Source organism: Mustela erminea, chromosome 3, assembly GCF_009829155.1.
Source record: "Mustela erminea isolate mMusErm1 chromosome 3, mMusErm1.Pri, whole genome shotgun sequence".
In the NCBI taxonomy this organism is placed as follows: domain Eukaryota; kingdom Metazoa; phylum Chordata; class Mammalia; order Carnivora; family Mustelidae; genus Mustela; species Mustela erminea.
In genome coordinates, this window is record NC_045616.1 from 26012920 (window position 1) to 26036909 (window position 23990).

The following is a 23990-nucleotide window of genomic DNA, read 5'->3' on the forward strand; positions in this document are numbered from 1 at the left end:
AAATAAGTAGGAACCTAAATTTACAACTAAGGAAACTGACTTAGAAAGGTAATCTGACTCTTCCAAGGAAATGTAGGACGGTAATACAGAGAAGGTAACAGAAAGAAGACCTGAATATACCCAGTACTAGTATCAAAGACCCTGATGTTAACCATAAGAAATCAAAGAACCATAAGAAAAGAAATGGCCCAACAGGTAAAATGGACAAAAGATTTGAACATATACTTTCCAAAGATAAGAAACTTGAGACTGTGTACACAGCATCACTAATTATAATGAAAATGCAAATTAAAAAATACAATCAAATACCAGTATACCGATACATGACTAGAATGGCCAAATTTAAAGTTTTAAGTCAAAATTAAATAAATGACAATACCAAGGGTTGTGGTGACATGAAGGAACTTGAATGCTCACATAGTGCTGATGGAAAAGCATAAAGGTACATTCATTTGGAAAAATAATTTGAAGTTTCTTAAAAAGCTAAACATACACTTAATCATATGACCTAGCCATTCCATATAAAGTATTGACCAAGAGAAATGAGTGCATACAGCCACACAAAGACTTGTACAGGAATGCTCCTAACAGCTTTAATTCAATAGCTAAAAACAAACAAACGAGCAAAATGTTCATGAGATGGTAAAAGGATAAATGGATTGTGGTGTATCTATACAATGGAATAGCTATTCAGCCATAAAAACTATTAATACACATTATTGAATGGATTGCAGAACCCCTGTGCTGAGCAAAAGAAACTAGGCAAAAAGGAATACACACCAATTTCATTTATATGAAATGCTAGAAAATGCAAACTAATCTAGTAGTGAGGAAAAGCAGATGCCTGGGATGAGATGGGGCACAGAGAGGTAGAGGGAATGATTATAAAATATAAAGGAACAGAAGGAAACTTTCGGAGGTGATGAATACATTCATTTTCTTGATTTTGGTGATGGTTCCACAGATGTATACCTATGTCAAACCCTATGCAGTTGTACACTTTTTTTTAAGTATCTGCAGTTTATTTTATGTCAATTATATCTCCCTAAAGCTGTTACAAAGGTATAAGTTTACTTTTGTGTTTCTGTGATTTTTTTTAATGTTTTTCTTTATCTGTGAGAATTACTACCAACATTTTATTTTTTTAATTTTATTTTTTTCAGTGTTCCAAGTCTGATCATTCATGCACCACACCCAGCACTCCATGTAATACTTGCCCTCCTAAATACCCACCACCAGGTTCAACCAAACCCCCACCACCTCCCCTCCAAAATCCTCAAGGGTTCTCTCTGCACAGAGAAAGATTAGAAATTTTCTGAATTTTCTTATGTGAGTTAATCCTCATTTTCTCAATACACTTCAACAATCACAGTATACTTTTAAAACTAAATACCACTTTAAATTTTTTAGACTGTCCTTTTTAGTTTTTATTTATTGATTGATTGATTTTTAAGATTTTATTTATCTATTTGACAGACAGAGACCACAAGCAGGGGGAGAGGCAGGCAGAGAGAAGGGGGGAAGCAGGCTCCCTGCTGAGCAGAGAGCTTGAGGAGGGGCTTGATCCCAGGACTCTGGGATCATGACCTGAGGTGAAGGCAGAGGCTTTAACCCACTGAGTCTCCCAGCGCCGCTGTCCTTTTTATTTTTTTTTATCAAAGAAAAATATTTTGGCAGATCAACTTGTGGCGCTGCCCAAGACCAGCTCTGAAATGATGACCAATAGAGCAGACGACTCAGCGGCCCCGGGGAAAAGCCAAATGAAACATCCAGGAGAACCCAGGATTCTTCCTCCATCTAAGAGAAGGCCAAGCCTGCCACTGCTGTCAGTGAAACAGAAAGGACAGGGAGAATCCCATTCGGGGGATTCAGCCATGTGTTCAGAAGACGAGGGCTCCAAAGTCACAGCAATGTCTGTGTTGGGAGAAGTGCCTGAAAAACTGCCAATACAAGTGGAAATCAATGCTGAAATAAAACATCAATTAAAGAGGGAAATCTGACAGTTTGGACGAAAATATGAAAGAATCTTCAAACAGCTTGAAGGTGTGTGAATGTCTTTACAGCTGCGGAAAAAATGTTTCGTACATACCATGAAAGAAACAGCGAGATTTAAAAGATAAGACTTGATAACCTTGATAACGCGCTGGGAAAAGGTACCAGAAAAACTAGAATCTCAACACTTTCTCACCAAAGATTATAGTCACACCCGAAATTCATAATCCCATGATCGAAAAGATCAGTGAGCAAGCAGAACCAGTTTACTGTCCTAGAATGCAACCGGATATTGTTGATGTCTCCTGGCACCTCAGCTAAGAATATTGTCCTCTTGGGGTGCCTAGGTGGCTCAGTGGGTTTAGCTTCTGCCTTCAGCTCAGGTCAAGATCTCAGGGTCCTGGGATCGAGCCCCACATCGGGCTCTCTGCTCAGTGGGGAGCCTGATTCCTCCTCTCTCTCTGCCTGCCTCTGCCTACCTGTGATCTCTGCCTGTCAAATGAATAAATAAAATCTTAGAAAAAAAAAAAAAAGAATATTGTCCTCTTGAGACTAAGAAAAAATACTGGAACTTCAATGTTCTAAGTTTCTGTTAGTAAAAGCTGGGCATTCCCCCTTAAAAAAATTGATCTTAGTTGACACACAATGTTACATCAGTTTCACAGGACAGCATAGTGATTCATCTTCTCCACAGTTAGGCTACGCTCACAAGCCTATGTATCTGCAAGAAGGAAAGACAGGAAAATATCAAGCTGAGAGCCAGTTTATATGTTCTTCCTACTTTTCTGCAGTTTTTGTTTTGTTTTTTTGTTTGTTTTGTTTTGTTTTTGTTTTTGTTTTTGTTTTTTGCAAGAAAGGTGAACTCTATATTTAAAAATGTCTTTCTAAAAGAAAGCACTGTCTTAGTACAGACTCTTGAAAATTTGCCTACTATACTGGCAATTCTTTCCATACCTATGTTTGTTTAAAATAATCGTAAAGTCAATTTATAAACACCCACTTCGGCTGCGGACCTTCGCGCTCAGATGAATTGGCTGAGACTTTTGTTTTACCCTATTTCCTTGCCCTGCCTCACCCCACTCTTTGGGCTTTGGACAGAAAGAGATCAAAGACGGAGGGCAAGGACCGCCCTGGGTTCGTCCTTTCTTTTCCCAGTCGCAGCGCGTACTTTTTTGACAGCATTTTGAGCTGAGATGAAATAGTACATTACAAACGCCCAAGGGCAGAAGGAGGGCAATGTTGAGTTAATGCAGTTGTCACTGTCATCTGTCTGTGCCCAGCTCGGACAGGGCCCGCGTCCCCGCAGCCCTCCCCTTGGAACCCTGGCGCCTTTGGAAGGGAAGGGGTGTGTGTGACACAGTCCCCCGGTCGCTTAGGGCCGCATTCCCATTCAGACCTTGAAGCCCCTAGCGTCCGGCCACTCGCAGTGACGCCCTGGCCTCAGTTTCCCACTTCTTTTTTTTTTTTTTAATTTTTATTTTTTTTATAAACATGTATTTTTATCCCCAGGGGTACAAGTCTGTGAATCGCCAGGTTTACACACTTCACAGCACTCACCAAAGCACATACCCTCCCCAATGTCCATAACCCCAACCCCCTTCTCCCAAACCCCTCCCCCCAGCAATCCTCAGTTTGTTTTGTAAGATTAAGAGTCACTTAAAGAAGGGGAGTCATGCTGCCCTGTTTCTTGTTTCTCTCCAAGAACATCAGCCCTTCGCTGGTGTCCCTGCGCAAGGCGTACCGGGGCTTCGCGCTCCCGCCGCTCCGGGTCTCCAGGCTTCCCTCGCGCCCCAGGCGCCCTGCCCCGCTGCGCCGGCTGGCAGCAGCCGCCGCCTCCGGGGACCCAGCCGGGCCCGCCTCCGCCCATTCCCGGGTGCGCCAGAACTTCCACCCCGACTCCGAGGCTGCCATCAACCGCCAGATCAACCTGGAGCTCTACGCGTCCTACGTGTACCTGTCCGTGTCCTATTACTTCTCCCGAGATGACCGTGGCCCTGAACAACTTCGCGGGATATTTCCTTCGCCAGTCCCGGGAAGAGACCCAGCACGCGGAAAAGCTGATGAGGCTGCAGAACCAGCGGGGAGGCCGGATCTGCCTGCAGGACATCAAGAAACCAGACCAGGACGACTGGGAAAGCGGGCTGAACGCCCTGGAGTGTGCGCTGCTCCTGGAGAAGAATGTGAATCAGTCGTTGCTCGAATTGCACACTCTGGCCTCAGACAGAGGTGACCCCTACTTGTGCGACTTCCTGGAAACTCACTATCTGAATGAGCAGGTGAAGTCTATCAAAGAACTAGGTGACCACGTGCAAAACTTGATTAAGATGGGGGCCCCAGATTCTGGCCTGGCAGAGTACCTCTTTGACAAGCACACCCTTGGAGATGAAAACAATCAGAACTAAGTAACCCACAGGCTGCCCTCCTCACTGCCCAGGCTGTGAAAAGACCCAGTCCACAGACTCCTGCTTTCTTGTCCTTAAAATGAACCTCTATCTTTATAGCCCATAATGCTGTCCCAATAAAGTGACTTGTAAAGAAAATGAAGTTGGCCCCATATTAACAAGGGCTTTTTGTCCAACATCAAGGTAATTTTTCCAGCCGAAAGGTAGCCCACGATACCACGGTATAAAAAAGACTGTGAAAAAGCTACTGAGAGTAGATGCAAACTTTCTCCAGTTATCAAATATTATTCCAGACCATGAACCTTCACTAAAATTCTGCAATTTTCAACTGCACAAGTGCCCGTTATTTCAAGACCTTATACTAAAGGCTAAAGTGGGAAGATGTGTAAGATAAATAAGCAAATAACTCTAACGAGTTGAAGAAAATATACAGTACTGTAAAAACCATGTAAGCAAAATTCCACGACAGCTTTTACCTTTTCCCAGCATGTTCCAAGAAAAAGTGATGTCCAGCAATGATCTGTTTTTAAAGGATTTTGTGATCAAATAAATTTAAGAGAAGCTACACAAAGTATCAATGCTGGCTTTGGAAAGTCACAATGTCTATGAGCATTTAAGGGCTCTGGGAAGTCTTGCAATTAAAAACAAAAAACAAAAATCTTGGATTATTTTTGTTTAGCTCAGTGTTTCCCAACACAGCCAGTCGCAGTGTGTGTGTGTGTGTGTGTGTTTGAAATGATAATCTAGGTCTGTCTGATTAGAGACTCTCTATATCACCACTGGGCTATATATATAGCCTCTCTTTTCACATACCAAAAAGAGCAAATGCACTGCAGAAAACAATCTTTTGTGGCCTGTAGAATGGAGGGGAAAAAACATTAGGGTGGAAAAATCAAGAAGAAATCCAGAATGAAGGAGGCATCAGCAAGGCAGATGTTTTCTTGGGGGTGGGGGGAAAGAGGCATGAGAAGATTTATGGGAGAATATTTGATCAGCAGGCCTTGGGCTGGACTAAGAACACTGGGTGGTGGTTGGGGAGATGGGCTGGAGCCAAGCATGGAGGAGAAAAGGATGGGCTTAGGCTTAATTTATTGAGCAATGGCAGTGCTTTGAAGGGCTCTCAGCAGAAGAATGCTATACTAAGAGCTGAGCCATCAGAAGTTCAGTTGTACAGAATACAAACGGAGAATAGGGAACAGAGAACCTAAATGTCTGTCTTCGTTTTGTCCTCTGAGAAACATGTCAAGATGGGATTAAATGTGTAAGAAATGTTTTAGGGGAAACAGAAACACCCTTGAGAGAAAATGGGAAAGGAGAAGCCGGCAGAGCCCCCAGACCCCATGCAAGTCTGATCCCGAAGGAAGAAGAGAGGATCGTGGTGCTTGGCTCTAAGCAACCTTCTGCAGGGCTGTCTGGGAGAACCAAAAGCCAGAGCTGCTCATCAGAGGAATCCCAAGTCTTCCAGAAATGGGCCTGCCTAAGTACATATCTGGAGCTCAGTTATTGACTGGGAAGTACAGGCTTGCAACAAGCTAAGAGATGAATCGATTTTCAAGCACAGCAGCAGGGGTCCCTGGCAAATTGTGCTCCCCGCAGTCCCAGATCTGAGAGGCTCAAGCACATGACTGCACAGACTCAACAAAATGGTTTAGATTAAAATACCATACATGGAATGCCCTACAGCTATTAAACATGATTTTGCCAAACACACAATAATGTGAGCAGAAATCCACAATGTGTTTTCTGAAAAACAAGCATAAGACAGGGTTACATTATAGAACTGTATAGAGACAAATATAGGGAAAGTAATATATATGCGCCCCAAACGGAAGTATATATACTGACAAATGAAGCCAGACGACCTCTTAATGAGATTGTGTTGGATATTTATTTTCTGTAGCTACTTGTCTTTTTAAAATAAATTTTTTATCATGGACACGCATTATGGTATTATCATAATAAGAAAAGTAAAAAGGTGGAGAGAAAACAGGAAAAGCCTGAACCATGGCATAATCAATGGAAACAGAAACAAAGAGATGCTGATGAGAGTTTACAGGCAGAACCTTTTAAAATTTTGCAAAGGACTGAATGCAGAGAGTTATAGATATGGGGTACAGAAAGAAAACTGATAGATGTCAGACTTGTGTTACTGGAGAAGAGGATCTGATAATAAAAAGGGATCTCAGACAGGAGGAACAATTGGGTATGCGGAGTACATAATGATTTGCTTTTGATTAAGGGCACTGGCCTCACTTTCCCTTCTATCCCTAAATTGGCTTATTGTGCTTCGCATAATCCTATTACATCTCTTCAGAAAACTTCCTCTTCAGTTCTTCTGGATGAGTGTTTTCTAAACTGCAGACTGCAACCCATTAGTGTGTCATGACATTATTTAGTGAGTCACTATTCACCTTTTGTTAATAAAACAGATTTGAAGAGAAGTCAAAGTAAGGGAAGCAAGGGTACGATCTCCTGAAATTCTTGTGGGTGTGGGTGTGCACCTGTGTTCATGTATTTACCTTCCATAGTGGTACTTCTTATTCTATGTTGCTGTCAGAAACATACAACAGGCATTGTCCCAGGCAATTCTTTGACACATTCTCATCTCCGTGCTCTGTCTCCTCCAGCTCCCCACTGTTTGTTGATAATACTCTGAGAATTTAGAAGGAATCCCAGGAGAACCTCACACTTTCTTATCATTGAATTGATCTCATGCTTGCCTTTATATTCACGTGCAAAGCCTTCTGTTCTGTTACCCTGCAGAAGGTTCTATGCTACTTCCTAAAACCCACTGCCCACGGTACCCTGAGTCCCAACCCTCACACTTACTGAAGAACATGAGGACATCACACCTATAATTATGCAGTTGATGTTATTTCTCCTTTATCTTTTTTTTTTTTTAAGCCACCTATGGACTAACATTCCCTCCAGCAAAAACTAAGCTATCACCCCTTACTTAGCTCTCTTTTACAACAAAGCTTCTTGAAAAAGTTATTTCTGCTTCCTGGCCCTATTTATTCTGTTTTCTCTTGGGCCCCTGGCAAGTAAGCCTGTGTTCACTGTTTGCCACCACACCAACCACTTTATTTCTCCATCGGGATCATCAGTGACCTCCTTGATGATAAAGCTAGTGCTTTTTGTTCCCTCAGCCAGCTAGCAGAACTTGTCATTTCATTCCTAAAACACTCACTCACTGTTGTTTGTCTCCATTTCTAATTGCCCCTCATCTTCCCGAACTTTACATACTGGAGGGTTCCGGACTTCTGTCCTCACATCTGGGTCTCTTCTCCCTCTTCATCTAGACTCGCTCTTTAAAGATCTCAGCCAGTCCTGTGACTTCCATTTAAATATCTGTCCACTGGGTTCCAGTCCAACAAGGCAATGTAGGAAAACCCTGAACTCAGCTCCTCCACGACACTTACCAAATTACAGCTATTTATGGAATAATTCTTCCCCAAGAACTGACTACACAGCGAACAGAACAGCGACTAAACAACAAAGGTAGAGAAAATGACAAGAGAATAGCAAGAGAGACAGAGACACCACAACAAGGGCGATTCCCATTCCAGATACTGAGAATGGCAGTGGGGGAGGAATCGGACTGAGGAACTGGGAAGAGAGTCCTCTGTCCTTGGGCATAGAAAAAAAAAGCCACAGTTACTAGCATGTAAAAAAGACAACACTAGAACTCTGCCAAATGGGGGAGTAGCTGTGGGAACACTGTCTAGGCTGGAGGGACTGGAGAAGCACAGTTTAGGTTCCCATTCCACCTTAAAAGCCTAGACTGCAGGGGCGCCTGGGTGGCTCAGTGGGTTAAGCCTCTGCCTTCTACTTAGGTCATGATCTCAGGGTCCTGGGATGGAGCCCCACATCTGGCTCTCTGCTTGGCAGAGAGCCTGCCTCCTCCTCTCTCTCTGCCTGCCTCTCTGCCTACTTGTGATCTTTTGTCAAATAAATAAATAAAATCTTAAAAAAAAAAAAAAAGCCTAGACTGTCCAGCAGGGTCTGGACACCATCACTAGTGGGTCTGGTCACACACAGAGCTTAGAACTATAGCAAACTCAGGGCTTGCAAACAAACCCACACCAGCCTGGGTCACACACTGAGTTTTGGGTTTGGGGTTTTTTTAGTTTTTAAAAATTTGTTATTATTTTTATTTTTAAGATGATTTCTTAAAAATTTTCCTTCTTTTTTTTTCTTTTTGGATTTTCCTCTTCTTTGTTCTTTTTTTCCTCTTTTTTTCTTTTCCTTAAGTTTTTTCTTTCCTTTTTTATTTTTTATAAAATATTTTATAAATATATTTTTATATTTTATTTTATAAAATATTTTATATTTTATAAATATTTAATAATATTTGATTAATTTATTTATTTTTAATTTGAATAAATTAATTTATTTATTTTAATATTTTAAAAATAAGATATTTAATAAATATTTAATATTTTATTTTATAAAATATTTTATAAATATAATACTTTTATTAAAATGTATTATTATTATTATAGTTCTTCTTTTTATTAAAAAACCCACAGTTTCAAAGAGTAACTAGCATACAGAGCCACAGCTCCAGCCAGGAAAAGTCACCAGGCACCCAGTCTGTATATAGGACACCATACACAAGACCATTCCTTCAAACTTAAAAGAAGTAGCTGTTCCACCTAATCCACAGAAACAAACAAAAGGCCAAGCAAAATGGGAAGAAAGAGGAATATGTTCCAAAAGAAGGAACAAGAAACCATCTCAGAAAAAGAACAAAAGGAGACAGAGATAATCAAATGCTTGATAAAGAATTTAAAGTAATGATCTTAAAGATACTGCACTGGAGAAAAGAGTGGAAGAGCTCAGTAAGAACTTCAGTAGCGAGAGAGAAAATATACAAAAGAACTGATGAGAGTTGAAGAATACAATAACTGAAATAAACACACCAGAGGGAATCAACAGTTAGCAGATGCAGAAGAACATGGTGATGCAGAAGACAGGGAAATAATAGCACACAGGCTGAAGAGCAAAAAAAGGAAGGAATTTTTAAATTGAAGAGAGGTTAAAAGATCTCTTGGACAACACTGAGCAAACAAACATTCGCATTACAGGGGTCCCAGAAGAGAAGGAGAAAAAGAAAAGTGTAGAAAACTTATTTGAAGAAATAATAACTAAAAACTTTCCTAACCTAGGGAAGGAAATAGACGTTCAGGTTCAAGAAGCACAGAAGGTTCCAAACAAGATGAACTTAGGAGGTCCATATGGCAACACATTATAATTAAAACGTCAAAGATAAAAGATAGAGAGAGACTTTTAGGAGCAGCAAGAGAAGAAAAAGTTTATGTACAAGGGAAACCCCATTAGGCTATCATTTGATATTCTAGCAGTAAGTTTGTAGGTCAGAAAGGAAGGACATGATCTATTCAAAGTGCTGAAAGGGCGAAAAAACAAACAAACCAAAACCAACCAACCAAACAAACAAAAAGCCTCCAAAAAACCAAAAAAACAAGAAACAAAAAACCTGAAACCAAAAATACACTATCTGGCAAGGTTATAATTCAGAATTATAAAAAAAAAGAAAAATGTTTCCCAGACAAACAAATGTCAGAGGAGTTTATCACCTCTAAACTAGCCTTACAGAAAATGTTAAAAGGAGCTTCTTTAAGTAGAAAACAAATGGCCCTAATTAGACATAAAAAAAATTATGAATACAAAAATGGAATATATGACAACATACACATAAAATGAGGATGAGAGAATAAAAAGGGAAAAGAAAAAAAAAGAAAAGGGAAAAAATTTTGTTTCCCTTTCCTTCAGTATTTTTTTAAGCATGTGTTTGAACTTAAATGCTCATCAAATTAATATAGCCTGCTATTTACTTTGGATATTATATATAAAAGTCATGGTCATCACAAACCCAAAACCTATGATAGACACACAAAGAAGGAAAGCCAAAAGTAGCACTACAGACACTCATCAACCACAAAGAAAGAGAGCAAGAGAAGAAAGGAATGAAGAAGAACTACAAAAACAACCAGAAAACAAACTTTAGAATGCCAGTAAGTACCGATCTATCAATAATTACTTGAAATGTGAATGGCCTAAATGCTCCAATCAGAGGACACAGAGTGACAGAATGGATTAAATAAATGGACTAAATAATGGATTAAAAAACATGTTGCCTACAAGAAACGTCTCTCAAACGTAAGGACACATACAGACTGAAAGTGAAAGGATGGAAAAATATTCAACATACACATGAAAGTGTATGGGTAACAATATTTATATTTATATTTATATCAGACAAAATGGATTTTAGAACAAAGACTGTAACAAGAGACAAAGAACAGCATTACACAACGATAAAGAGATCTATCCCACAGGAGGATATAACAATTGTAAGTATCTATGCACCCAACACTAGAACATCTAAATACATAAAGCGACCATTAATAAACAAAAAAAGAGAAACTCATGGTAATATAACAGTAGTAAAGGACCTTCACACCTCATTTACATCAACGGATGGATCATCCAAATGGAAAATCACTAAGAAAACAGTATCACTGATTGACACATTGGACCAAATGTACATAACAGATACGTACAGAATGTTCCATCCAAAAATGACACAATATTCATTCTTTTAAGTGCACAGTGAACATTTTCCAGAATATATCACATATTAGGTCACAAATAACCCTCAATAAATTTAAGAAGACTGAAATCATACTGTGCATCTTTTCCAACCTCAACACTATGAAATTAGAAATAAATAGCAAGAAAACACTGGAAAGAACACAAACTTGTGGAGACTAGATATGATACTAAGCAACCAATCGGTCAATACAAAATCAAAGAAGAAATTTAAAAATATATGGAAACAAATGAAAAGGAAAACACAACAGTCCAAATCTTTGGGACACAGTGAAAGAAGTTCTAAAAAGGAAGTACATAGCAATACAGGCCTATATCAAGAAACAAGAAAAAGCTCAAATAAACAATCTATTAGTTCACCAAAAGGGACCAGGAAAAAAACAAAGCCCAAGGTGAGTGGAAAAAGTGAAATAATAAAATCAGTAAAAATAAATGTCACGGAGATTAAAACAAGAGAAAAAAAAATCAATGAAACCAAGAGCAGATTTTCTGAAAAGATAAACAGAAGTGACAAATCTTTAGCCAGACTCATTAAGGAAAAAAATAAAAAATAAAAAAATAAAGGACCCAAATAAATAAAACCAGAAATGAAAGAGGAGAATCAACTGACAACACAGAAATACAAAGGATTATAAGAGGATGCCTGGATGGCTCAGTGTTTTAAGCCTCTGCCTTCAGCTCAGGTTATGATCTCGGGGTCCTGGGATCGAGCCCTGTCCCGTGTTGGGCTCTCTGCTCCGCAGGGAGCCTGCTTCCCTTCCTCTCTCTCTGCCTGCCTCTCTGCCTACTTGTGATTTCTGTCTGTCAAATAAATAAATAAAATCTTTTAAAAAAAGATTATAAGAGAATACTCTGAAAAATAATATGCTAAAAAATTGAAAAATCTAAAGAAAGTGGATAAATTCCTAGAAGTATACAATCTTCCAAAACTGAACAAGGAAGAATTAGAAAACCTGAACAGACTGATTGCAAGTAACAAAAGTGAATCTTTAATCCAAAAATACCAAAAAAATGAAGACCAGGACCAGATGGATCAAGAGTGAATTCTACCAGACATGTAAAGAAGAGTTAATACCTATCTCCTCAAACTATTCCAAAAAATATTAAAGGAAAAAAAGCTTTCAAATACATCCTATGATATTTTACCAAACATTACCAATACCAGCAACAGACAAAGACAACACAAAAACACACAAACAAATAAACAAAGTAAGGCTAGTATATCTGATGAACAAAGATGAAAAAAATCCTCAACAAAATATTAGCAAATCACATACAATAATATATTAAAAATGTCATTCACCCATGATGTCATCATCAGATGGGATTTATTCCCAGAATACAAGGATGATTGGATATTTGCAAATCAATCAATATCGTACACCACATCAACAAAACAAAGGATAAAAATCACATTATCTAAACACATGAAGAAAAAGCATTTAACAAAAATCAACATTATTCATGATACAGACTCTTAACAATGTGTGGTTAGAAGGAATATACTTCAGCATGATAGAGATCACATATGAACCCACAATTAACAGCACACTCAAATGGTGAAATTCTGAAAGCTTTCCCTCTAAGATCAGGAATAAAGACAAGGATATCCATTCTACCAGAAGTTCTAGACACAGCAATCAGATAAGAAGAAAAAAGAAGAGGCATCCATATTGGTAAAGAAGTTAAACCGTCACTATTTGCAAATGACATGATACTATACAGAGAAAATCCTAAAGATGCCACCATAGAAATATCAATGCATTCAGAAAAATGGCAGGATATCAAATTAATACCCAGAAATTAGTACCATTTCCATACACTAATAATAAAGTAGAAGAAAAAGAAATTTAAAAAACAACACTCTTTAGAATTGCACCAAAAAGAATAAAAAATATCAGGTATAAAGTGAACGAGAGAGTTGAAAGACCTGTACTCCAAAAAGTATAAAACACTGACAAAAGAAATTGAAAATGACACAAACAAATGGAGAGATATCCCATTCTCATGGACTGAGAAAACCAATATGGTTAAAATGTCCATTCTGTCCAAAGCAATCTACAGATTTAATTCAATCCCCATCAAAATACCAACAGCATTTTTCATAAAACTAGAACAAATAACACTACAATTTTGTATGGAACCACAGAAGACCCCTTAATAGCCAAAACAATCCTGAGAAAGTACAAAGCTGGAGGTATCACAATCCCAGATTTCAAGATATAATACAAAGCTGTGGTCATCAAAACAGTCTGATACTGGCACTGGCACAGAAATAGACACAGAGATCAGTAGAAAAGAACTGAGACTCTAGAAATAAGCCCACATTTATATGGTCAATTAATCTATGACAAAGGAGGCAAGAACATACAGTGGGGAAGACAGTGTCTGTAACAGATGGTGCTGGGGAAACCAGACAGCTACACATAGAAGAATAAAACTGGAGCACTTTCTTACACCATACACAAAAATAAATTCAAAATAGTATAAAGACCTAAATGTGAAACCTGAAACCATAAAAATTCCTAGAAGAGAGCACAGGCAGAAATGTCTTTGACATTGGCCATAGCAACAATTTTCTGGATACTTTTTCCTAAAGGAAGGAAGCAAAAGCAAAAATAAAATTTTATTTTGACTACATCAAAATAAAAAGCATTTGCATAGCAAAGGAAACCATCAAGAAAATAAAAAGACAAAGTGCTAAATGGAAGAAGATATTTGTATATATCTAATAAGGGGTTTAATATCCAAGATATATATATTATCTTGATAGCTAGCTATCCAAGATATTATATATATATATATATATATATATATATATATATATATATATATATCTTGGCCAACAAGATACATATATCTTGGAATGAATATATATATATACATATATATATATATATATATATATATATACACACACAATCTATCTATCTAAGTACACAATTCAACACCCAAAAAATTTAGCAATCAGATTTAAAAATGGGCAGACCCTCTGTTTAACCTTTCTTGTCCTGGCCCCAGAATTCAGGGTTGGCCAGCATCCTCCATGGTTAGGGGACACCACGGGCATCAATGCAGAGGACCAAAAGGCCTTAATTTTAGGTCTTTGGTTTATTTCCTAATAAAGGTACATACATTGAAAAAATAAAAAAATAAAAATGGGCAGTGGTCCTGAATAGACATTCTTCCAAAGAAGCCATACAGATGGTCAACAGACACATGAAAAGATGCTTTACATCACTCATCATCAGGGAGATGCCCATCAAAACCACAATAAGATATTACCTTACAACAGTTAGAACAGCTATAATCAAAATGGTAAGAAATAGCAAGTGTTGGTGAGGATATGAAAAAAAAAAAAAAAGAACCCTCATGCACTGTTGGTAGAAACGTAAATTGGTACAGCCACTGTGGAAAACGGTTTGGAGATTTCTGAAAAAAAATTAAAAATAGAGTTACCATATGATTGAGTAATTCTACTATTGGGTATTTACCAAAGAAATGAAAATACTAATTCAAAAAGGTATATGCATACACTATGGAGTATTATGCCTCCATCAGAAAGGATGAATACCCAACTTTTGTAGCAACATGGACGGGACTGGAAGAGATTTTGCTGAGTGAAATCAGTCAAGCAGAGAGAGTCAAGTATCATATGGTTTCACTTATTTGTGGAGCATAACAAATAGCATGGAGGACATGGGGAGATGGGAGAGGAGAAGGGATTTGGGGGAAATTGGAAGGGGAGGTGAACCATGAGAGACTATGGACTCTGAAAAACAATATGAGGGGTTTGAATTGACGGATGGGTGGGAGGTTGGGGTACCAGGTGGTGGGTATTATAGAGGGCACGGATTGCATGGAGCGCTGGGTGTGGTGAAAAAATAATAAATATTGTTATGCCGAGAAAAAAAAAAAGGTATATGCACTCCTATGTTTTTATTACAGTATTACTTACAATGGCCAAGATATGGAAGCAACCTAAACATCTATCAATAGACAATTGGATTAAAAAAAAAGGTTAAAAAAATATAGACAAATGGATAAAGAAAATGTGGTGTGTGGTGTATGTGTGTGTGCATGCGCTATGTACAGGAATATTATAAGGGATGAAAAGGGATGAGATTGTGCCACTTGAGACAACCTGGATGGACCTAGAATATATTACGCTAAGTGAAATAAATAAGTCAGACTGAGAAAGACAAATACCATATGATTCTAGTCATAAGTGAAATCTAAAAACAAAACAAAACAAATGAATAAACAAATGAAAAGCAGACAGCAGAATCAGACCTATCAATACAGAGAACAAACTGATCATTGCTGGGGGAGGTGAGTAGGGGGATTGACAAACAGGTAAAGGGGAATGGGAGATGCAGGCTTCCAGTTATGAACTGAATAAGTCATAAGAATAAAGGACACAGCATAACAAGTACAGTCATTGATATTATAATAGCAATGTGATGGGACAGATGGTAGCTACACTGGGGAGCACAGCATAATGTACAAACTTGTCAAATCACCATGTTATACTTCTTAAACTAATGTAACATTGTGTCAACTATACTCAAAATACACACATTTTGCACATATATGTATAAACACTTAAGTGATATTTCCCTTTAGATGTTTATTTTTTTAAAAGATTTTATTTATTTATTTGACAGAGAGGGAGATCACAAGTAGGCAGAGAGGCAGGCAGAAAGGGGGAAGCAGGCTCCCTGCTGAGCGAGAGCTCAATGCTGGGCTCGATCCCAGGACCCTGAGATCATGACCTGAGCCGAAGGCAGAGGCTTAACCCACTGAGCCACCCAGGCGCCCCTCCCTTCAGATGTTTACAAGACATCTCATTTTTAACATGTTCCAAACATGACTTCACTAACCTCCACTACCCACTGAACTCAAAGTCTTTTGTTTCATGATAGATGGAAAGTCCATTCTATTGGTTTCTAAAGCCAATAGACTTTATTGGCTACTCTTTATTGGCTACTCATTTCTGACTACTCTCTTACTCTCATACCGTACACCAGTCCTCAGCAAATCTTATCAGGTCTTCCTTCAAAATACATCCTTACCACTTCTAAAAATCTTCCTCACTGCCACTTTGATACAAGCTTTCATCTTCTTTTTCTGCATTATTACATTTTAGTCTTCTCTGGTCTCACTGTTTACACACTGGGGCTCAAAGAATCCTTTCTCCACAAAGCAGCCAAAGTGAACTTTGTAATACAAACAGTCCTGTTACTTCTCAGCTCAAAACCCTTCAATGGCTTCTGTTCTCATCTGGAATCAAAGTCTAAGTCCTTATTGTGCCCTACAATGCCCTGTGTAATTTGAGCTGCTAATACATTACACATTTAGAGATACAGATACATATATGTACATATGTACATAGAGAGAGAGAGATGTATGTATGTGTGAGAGGGTAAGTGGTAAGATTTTAAGATTCCGTGCATACATAAATATATAAATAATAATATCAAAGAGGTATCATGTATGTTCTCTCTCTCTCTCTTTTCCCTTATCAGGTATCACTATCTGTAAAGACACACACAGAGAGAGAGAGAGAGAGAGAACATTTTTTTCTCACTGTACTCCAGTCACATGTGTCTCCTTGTACTTCAGGACCTGTTCTCTCTGTTGGAAATACTCTGTCCCCGGGTGTGAACATGGCTCCCACTTTCACTTCCGTAAGAGTTCTGCTCTAGGAGCATTTTACAGAGACTTTACTTATTATTCAGTCTTAATTACTCACCACATGTCCTGTTATTCCCTCCTCTGATAGGACTTGTTGTTCTCCATGGCACTTGTCACCACCTGACACATTGTTTATTCGGTTATGCTTTCTTGTCTTATTCTTGATGCAAGCTCTGTGGGGCAGGGACTTTGTTCCATTCACTACTGTCTCCATATTCAGTGCAGTTCTTATCTCTTAGTAGTTTCTCCATGAGTGTGAATAGGTGAGCGAAGACATCCAGAAGCATGTTGGAAGTGCTGGATGGCATCTTTCAAAAAATTAGTGTCGGGAAAGCCCATTGGGAAGTTGTCCATATGGAGATAGTAAGTGAAAATGTGAAAAGGCTGAAGCAACAAAGATGAGAGGAGAGAACAGACAGACCAAGGAGAAGGTCCAAATGAAGAAAAGTAGAACTTGGAGGAGCTCTATAGCTAAGGGTGATTATATAAGGAACCCTTAATAGGCTACAGAAAAGGAACAAAAATAACAAGACTGAAAACAAACCAACCCCAAAACCACTCATCCTGGAAACTGTAAGAGAAGAGAGTTTCCATCAAATGTCACAGAGCCTAATGAGTTTATGGGTTGAAAGGGCACAGAGTTGGCAATCAGTAAGTGAGTGGTTCTTTTGGAATAACGGCTTCAGTGGAGGTGGTGATAGAGAGCCAGGTTCATGGTGAAGAGAAATGAGGTGAAGAATACAGAATGCTCTTTTGAGAAGTTTTTCTTCTTTAAGTAATGAGGGTGCAGGAGGGTACATGGTGCCTGTGAGTGTGTCAGCATGAGGAAAGGAGCTGAAGAAAAGAAAGGACTTGAGAAACAAGTGATAGAATGAGGTTCCAGGTGAGAAAGGAGAATGAGAAGAAGAGCCCAGGTATGGGGCCTGGTCGGATACATCTTCCCAAACCAAAACCATACAAGAGGGAGGAAGTGACATAGATTTTGAAAGGAGAAGAGGGCCAAGCGAGGGTGCTTATATTGGCTGAGCTCAAACTTTTAAACAAAGTAGCAAATGAGATCATTTACTGAGACATAGCTGCCTCTATATAAAAATATTTTAATTAACTTAATCTCTCAGATACAATTGCAAAAATTATATAAGTTATTTTACAGGTGGGATATAATCTTTATTCTTCCTAATTTCAAACAAAGACTAGAGCTTTCCCAAATCAAAAAACAAGTTTCTAGAGTTGGGCCAAATGGAGGTTAGATTTCTAAACAAAAATCTAGTACACAGAAAGATAAGGCTCCAAACCTCTAACAGTCACATTGGATTGTATTACTCTTGAACACAAACACCCAGTGATGCCAAGATCCCAGGCCCTCAGACTTGCAGGAAAACACAGCATATTTCCCCTAACACTAACTCTTGAAAATCATTATCCTTCATGTTCAGATTTTGTATGGTTCATTTGAAAGGGCAGAGCTTCCTTGGGGAAGCACTTAATCAATGTGCCAAGATATCCCAGGACAGTGTGTGTGTGTGTGTGTGTGTGTGTGTGTGTGTACATCTCTTACTGAATTTTACCCAGAGTTCTGAAGCCAAGAAAAGTCCACTTGACGTTTAAAAAATTGGGACTTCACCCTCAGGCTTTCCACCCTCGGAGAAGAGGAGCAGAGAAGACAGGAGCACTCTCAAGGTAACAAAGAAAGGTAAGACACGTGCAGAGCAGAGCAAAGACAGAAACACAGACTTCTTCATGAGACACTCTTGGTCCGCTTCTTCCAAGAGTGCACCAAAAGGTGCATTCAGGAAGCAGACAACCAGGAAACGTGCACAAATGCTAACCAGAACCGACAACAATAGTGTCTCTGCTTACAACAGACTATTTGTCAAGCAGCACACAGTTTATGAAATCAGAAAGGTGCACAGGCAATCGCTTGTATGTTGCTGCCTTTTCTAAGCTTTCTATTTCTTTGTGCAAGGTCAAGACACTTAATAGATACAATTGTTTTTAAGTGAATAAATGAACAAATATGACAAGTACCTGCACACATGCATGCACACACAGACACACACACTTGCTGAGAGTCTGACAGAATTCCAATGCCCAAAAAGGAGTGGGAGCGCCCGGCAGTGCAGAACAGATCAGAGACATGTACTCAGGTTTGGGCTCCTTCCAAGCAACCTGGCCAATTTCCCAGTACAGGTGGTGGCCAAACAGTCTCCTGAGAGAGATAGAGAGAGCTAATGCTTTTGGAAAAACTTAAGTCTCTCCCGAATCCCCTGAGCACTGTATTATCATAAGTTGAATTAGCAAAAAGAATTTCTAGGACCATAAAAGGGCTATTACAGGACTAAAATACTATTACACGACCTACACACAGATCCTAGATGGTTTTGTTCGGTCATTAGGAGCCTGCATTTGAGAATTCAGAATACCTAGGTGAGAACAGCTGCTTCACCACAGAGCAGCTGCATGATTTGGGGAAAGGAAGTTAAACTCGCAGAGTCTGAATTTCCTCTGCAGAGCAACAGCCTACCTCAAAGGTTATTGGGGGATTAAATAAAACAAAGCATACAAAGTTCAGCATATTGTCTGGTACATCACAAATGCTCAATAAATATTAGTTGCTTAGAACTGGTGTTTTAAAGGGGAAAAAATGATGTGAGTGCGTTTGTGAATGTAACTGCTTGTATATGCAGAGACTATCTCTGGGAGCGTCCTGTCAGTCGCCTTCAATCAAAGGAAACGGGAAGCCAGGAAAGGGCTCAATGTAGAGTCTCCCGTAGTTCTTGAAATTTTAACCCGAAATTATCACCTTTTTTTTTTTCTTTTAAAAGTTTTATTTCTTTATTTGTCAGGGAAAGAGAGGGCGCACAAGCAGGGGAGAGACAGAGCCGGAACCCCAACGCGTGACTAGATCCCAGGACCTGGGATCATGACCTGAGCCAAAGGCAGATGCTTAACTGACTGAGCCACCCAGGTGCCCCCAAATTATCACCTTTAACAAAATAACATAAAATTTAAATATAGCAAATAAATAGGAGTTCTTATTAATTTTCCTCACCTCTAAGCAGCGCACATATGCTAACATTTCTCCATAATGTATTCTCTCATTAAATTAAGAAATAATCCAAATACAAGTTAGAGGAGGACTCATATTTCTCCCTCTTTTATCTAGCCTCAGGCATTTCCCAAAATTGTTTGTTTGCTCTCCTTAGCCATTGTTGAAATATACATGCTGTCCTCACTTCCATTGTTCCAACTTGCATGAATTTCAGTTACCACAGTGTAGTTAAATAACAAGTACAACAGCAACATGGTTCAAATTTCATTTACCACAGTATATTTACTCTGAGCAACCTGCACCAAGAACACACTTTGGAGCTAAGTCTTTAACCCACAAATCACTATATAAGTAGCAGATGCACATCATGATCAGTTACCAGTCATGTTACTTCTTTCAAAGTGGGTTGTCGATTGATCACTGTGCATCTGCTTCCCAGTTTACTTTCAGACAGAGAACCATAAAGTTGTATTGCCCCCCCACCAGTCTCTCGGTGACAAACCCAGGTAATGTTTGGTAACTTTGGATAATCCAAAGAGAATACTGGTCAAAAGGTGAAAGTATAACGAAGAAGTAAAAATGCAATACTGCTGGAAGAGAAATTGGGTGTGAATAGAATTTATGGAGCAGTTATAATGACATGATTGAAGATATGACAGAGAAGTGACACGATGGGGGTCAGGGGGAAGGTCAGGGAAAGACTTCCCATGAAAAAACTTTTGGAGATACTTCACAACATCAAAAGTGCAAAAGATGAGGGGCACCTGGGTGGCTCAGTGGGTTAAAGCCTCTGCCTTCAGCTCAGGTCATGATCTCAGGGTCCTGGGATCGAGCCCCGAATTGGGCTCTCTGCTCAGCAGGGAGCCTGCTTCCTCCTCTCTCTCTGCCTGCCTCTCTGCCTACTTGTGATCTCTCTCTGTCAAATAAATAAATAAAATCTTTTTTTTTAAGTGCGAAAGATGAAATTTTTGAAATAAATCCAAATTTTACAAGGGGTACTGCAATTCATCAGGATGTGAAAAGAAGACCATGGCTCCATACACTAAGTTGTATTAGAGGAAAAGGCAAAACACAGATGAAACTACACTTGATGTTTTTTTTCAAAGAACAAAATAAAACACTTTAATTCTCACAGTTTCTAACCTTCTAAATTATAGTGTCCTAAATAAATACCAGTCTTACTTTTTTTTTTTCATTTCCCTGAATATTTATATCCTACAGTAAGAGAGTGTTCAATGTTTCGACAACACAATTTTAAAGGTCACACAACAATCATAATTTTTCCCAGTGGTTATTAAGATCATCACTTTGCATGGTTTCAACTTCCAAGGTCAGGTTTATAGCCTTGCAGTAACATGCAAAACAAGAATTATCTGTATATTCACTAAAGTAGGTTAACTGATTGCTCTGTTAACAGTATCATTCTAAATGTTTTTTGTTCTGTCAGGCATTTCTTCCATCTAAAAATAAGCATCTCTGAATTACTGTGTGTAGTAATATAGGAAACAATTTATTGTGGAGGCAAAGAAAATGGAATTAGAGGTGGTGTTCCTGTTTAAAATTTAGTAACAGGGGTGGCTGGGTGGCTCAGTCAGTTAAGCATCGAACTCTTGGTTTCAGCTCAGGACATGATCTCAGGGTCATAAGTTCAAGTTTTCCTGGTGCTACAGGCTCAATGCAGAGTCTGCTTGAGATTCTCTCTTTCCCTCTGCCTCTGTCCCTCCCCCTGATCAAGCTGTCTCTCTCAACTCTACAATTTAAGTGACTTTTCCATCTCACTGATGAAAAAACCAAGACTTATAAGTCACAGCGTTAGTCAGTGGTTAAATCAGATTCAGACACTGAGGTTTTAATTCCAGGTTCTGGGCATTTCCTTTCTATCATTTTCCTTCCTAGGAAAGGATTCAAGACCCAAGCTCTGCAGAATTCCTTTTCTGAAGCATTAAGTAGAACATGCTTTTTTCTGCCAGCCAAGGTGCACTTAATGCTTAATTTTCAAGAATAAATCATTATTAATCTAACTATAGTCATTAATGGAATATAGTGATGTCATACTCTTAATTATTAGATGCACTTAATGGTCATGTTAATTGGCAGCGAAAATGTCACAAATGTCAGCAGTACCTAAGTTCAATTTCTTGGTTGTTAGTATTCCACTGTCATTATTGAGATATATATACACACTACTGGGTTCATACAGTCACATGGGAAAAATAATTTTCCTCTAAGGGAACAGGATCCACACAAAACGATTGAAGCGCCTCTATTTTCTCCTTTATTGACATGAATTCAGGAGCATCTGCCAGTGTTGAAACAGGAAAATGATAGATTTATTTCAAATATTTCTTTTTAGACAAATACAAAATGTGTCCTAGGAATAGCCTAACAGTTTTAGGATAAACTATGTTATTTTTGGCTACTCTGGGTTTTGAAATACCTGGACACTGTGTATTAGTGATCTTGAAAGGGCAAAAGATGGATCTTTGATAGCCAAAAGGTGTTCATGAAGAAGCAAGAGCAAGATGGAAATAAATGGAAATTATAAGTGGGTAATTTCAATGTATATGCTCACACAGGGCACATCCAGAGGAGAAGGTTAGGAAGAAGTGAGATGGGAACAAACCAAGAGGAGGACACTCATGGGTGAAAATTGGCGAAACAATGATTTGGCAAGTAAGAAAAGGAGATGAGTTCATCATCTAACACAGGGAACATGGTCGAGCATAAATGAAGAGATGATCTTTACAATAAATGAGGACTTGGATCAAGAGCTAGTGGGGCTACAAAGAAGAAAAGGATTATCACAAAAGGAAAGGGAATTTTTTCACAAGGTGTTTCCAGTCTAGTTAGAAACCTCATAATCCTGCTTAATCATTCCTTTTACCTCAGCCTCCAAGTCTTAATGGTCTCCAAGTTCTCTTGATTTTTTTTTTTTACCTTTTTTTTTTATTTATTTATTTCCAGCATAACAGTATTCATTATTTTTGCACCACACCCCGTGCTCCATGCAATCCGTGCCCTCTATAATACCCACCACCTGGTACCCCAACCTCCCACCCCCGTCCCTTCAAAACCCTCAGATTGTTTTTCAGAGTCCATAGTCTCTCATGGTTCACCTCCCCTTCCAATTTCCCCCAACTCCCTTCTCCACTCTAAGTCCGGATAGAGTATTATGCCTCCATCAGAAAGGATGAATACCCAACTTTTGTAGCAACATGGACGGGACTGGAAGAGATTATGCTGAGTGAAATAAGTTCTCTTGATTTTTACCTGCTAAGTATTTCTCGACTGTGTCCACCCTCTGGCTCTCCACCACCACTCTCTACCCTAGCGTAGGCCACCACGATGGCTCGCTCAGACTGCTGTCCCCATCTTCCAAGCTGCCTTCCCACATCCACTCTGACCCAGTCTGCTCTCCAACAGGAGAGTGATTTCTACAAAACAAAATCAGATGATGATGCTACACGTGATCAGACTTTCTATGGTGCTGCATTGTTCTTGGGAATACAGACAAACTACTTAATTTGGCATGAATGGCCCTGTACAGTCTGACTCATGAGAGCTCTCTAACATCACTCCCCACCTCTTTTCCCTCTCACCCCTCACTGCATGGGCACTGTTTTTAGTCTCCAGATTCACTATGCACACTCCCGCCACAGAATCTTGCCACACTGCTCTCTTGTTGGAAATCACTTCCTTCCCTCGCTCTTCTACTTACCTCCTCCTTAGTCTTCAGTTCTGTAGCTGCACCTACACAGGAAGAGATGTGTCTGCCCCTCCAGAACCACTCCCTGCTCTCTCACCTGTCTCCATTCTAAACAACACAGACCCATCCATGGGCTAGTGTGCCCTGTGGTCCCATCAAGGCATCTGTTCTCCCAGCTGCCTGCTTTCAACGCTACTGCAGGTTTGTAGCATTCCTCCTCAGAAACCAGGCCTCCTGCAAGGAAGGCAGCTCCCTCTACTCAGACCCTCTGTCCTCAGGCTCTCATAACCCCTCTATGTCTTGCTGCATTAGGCCTAAGGTAGAAATGTCCAACCCATGCCCCATTCCCCCACCACATCTTCGTAAACAGCTGCTTTGTTATACTCTCCTCAGTTTACCCCATTTGACCATGCCTTATGTTCCCTGTAGGACGCTGACCATGATCTCCCTGCTGCTTTCTGCCTCATAATCTACTGACACCCTTGTCCTCATCCCAATGCATACA

At 39.3% G+C, this 23990-nt stretch overlaps 1 protein-coding gene and 1 long non-coding RNA gene across 3 annotated transcripts in view; one reads left to right on the top strand and one right to left on the bottom strand.

Annotated features, from left to right (window-relative positions):
• The window catches only part of LOC116586003, a 164784-nt gene that overhangs the window by 51171 nt on the left and 89623 nt on the right, over positions 1–23990 (bottom strand). The window lies entirely within an intron of this gene.
• On the top strand, positions 3665–4737 carry FTMT (ferritin mitochondrial). The gene is given in 2 exon segments (XM_032335451.1): positions 3665–3979; positions 3981–4737. Coding segments are annotated over 2 exon segments (729 nt in total). The 3' UTR covers positions 4395–4737.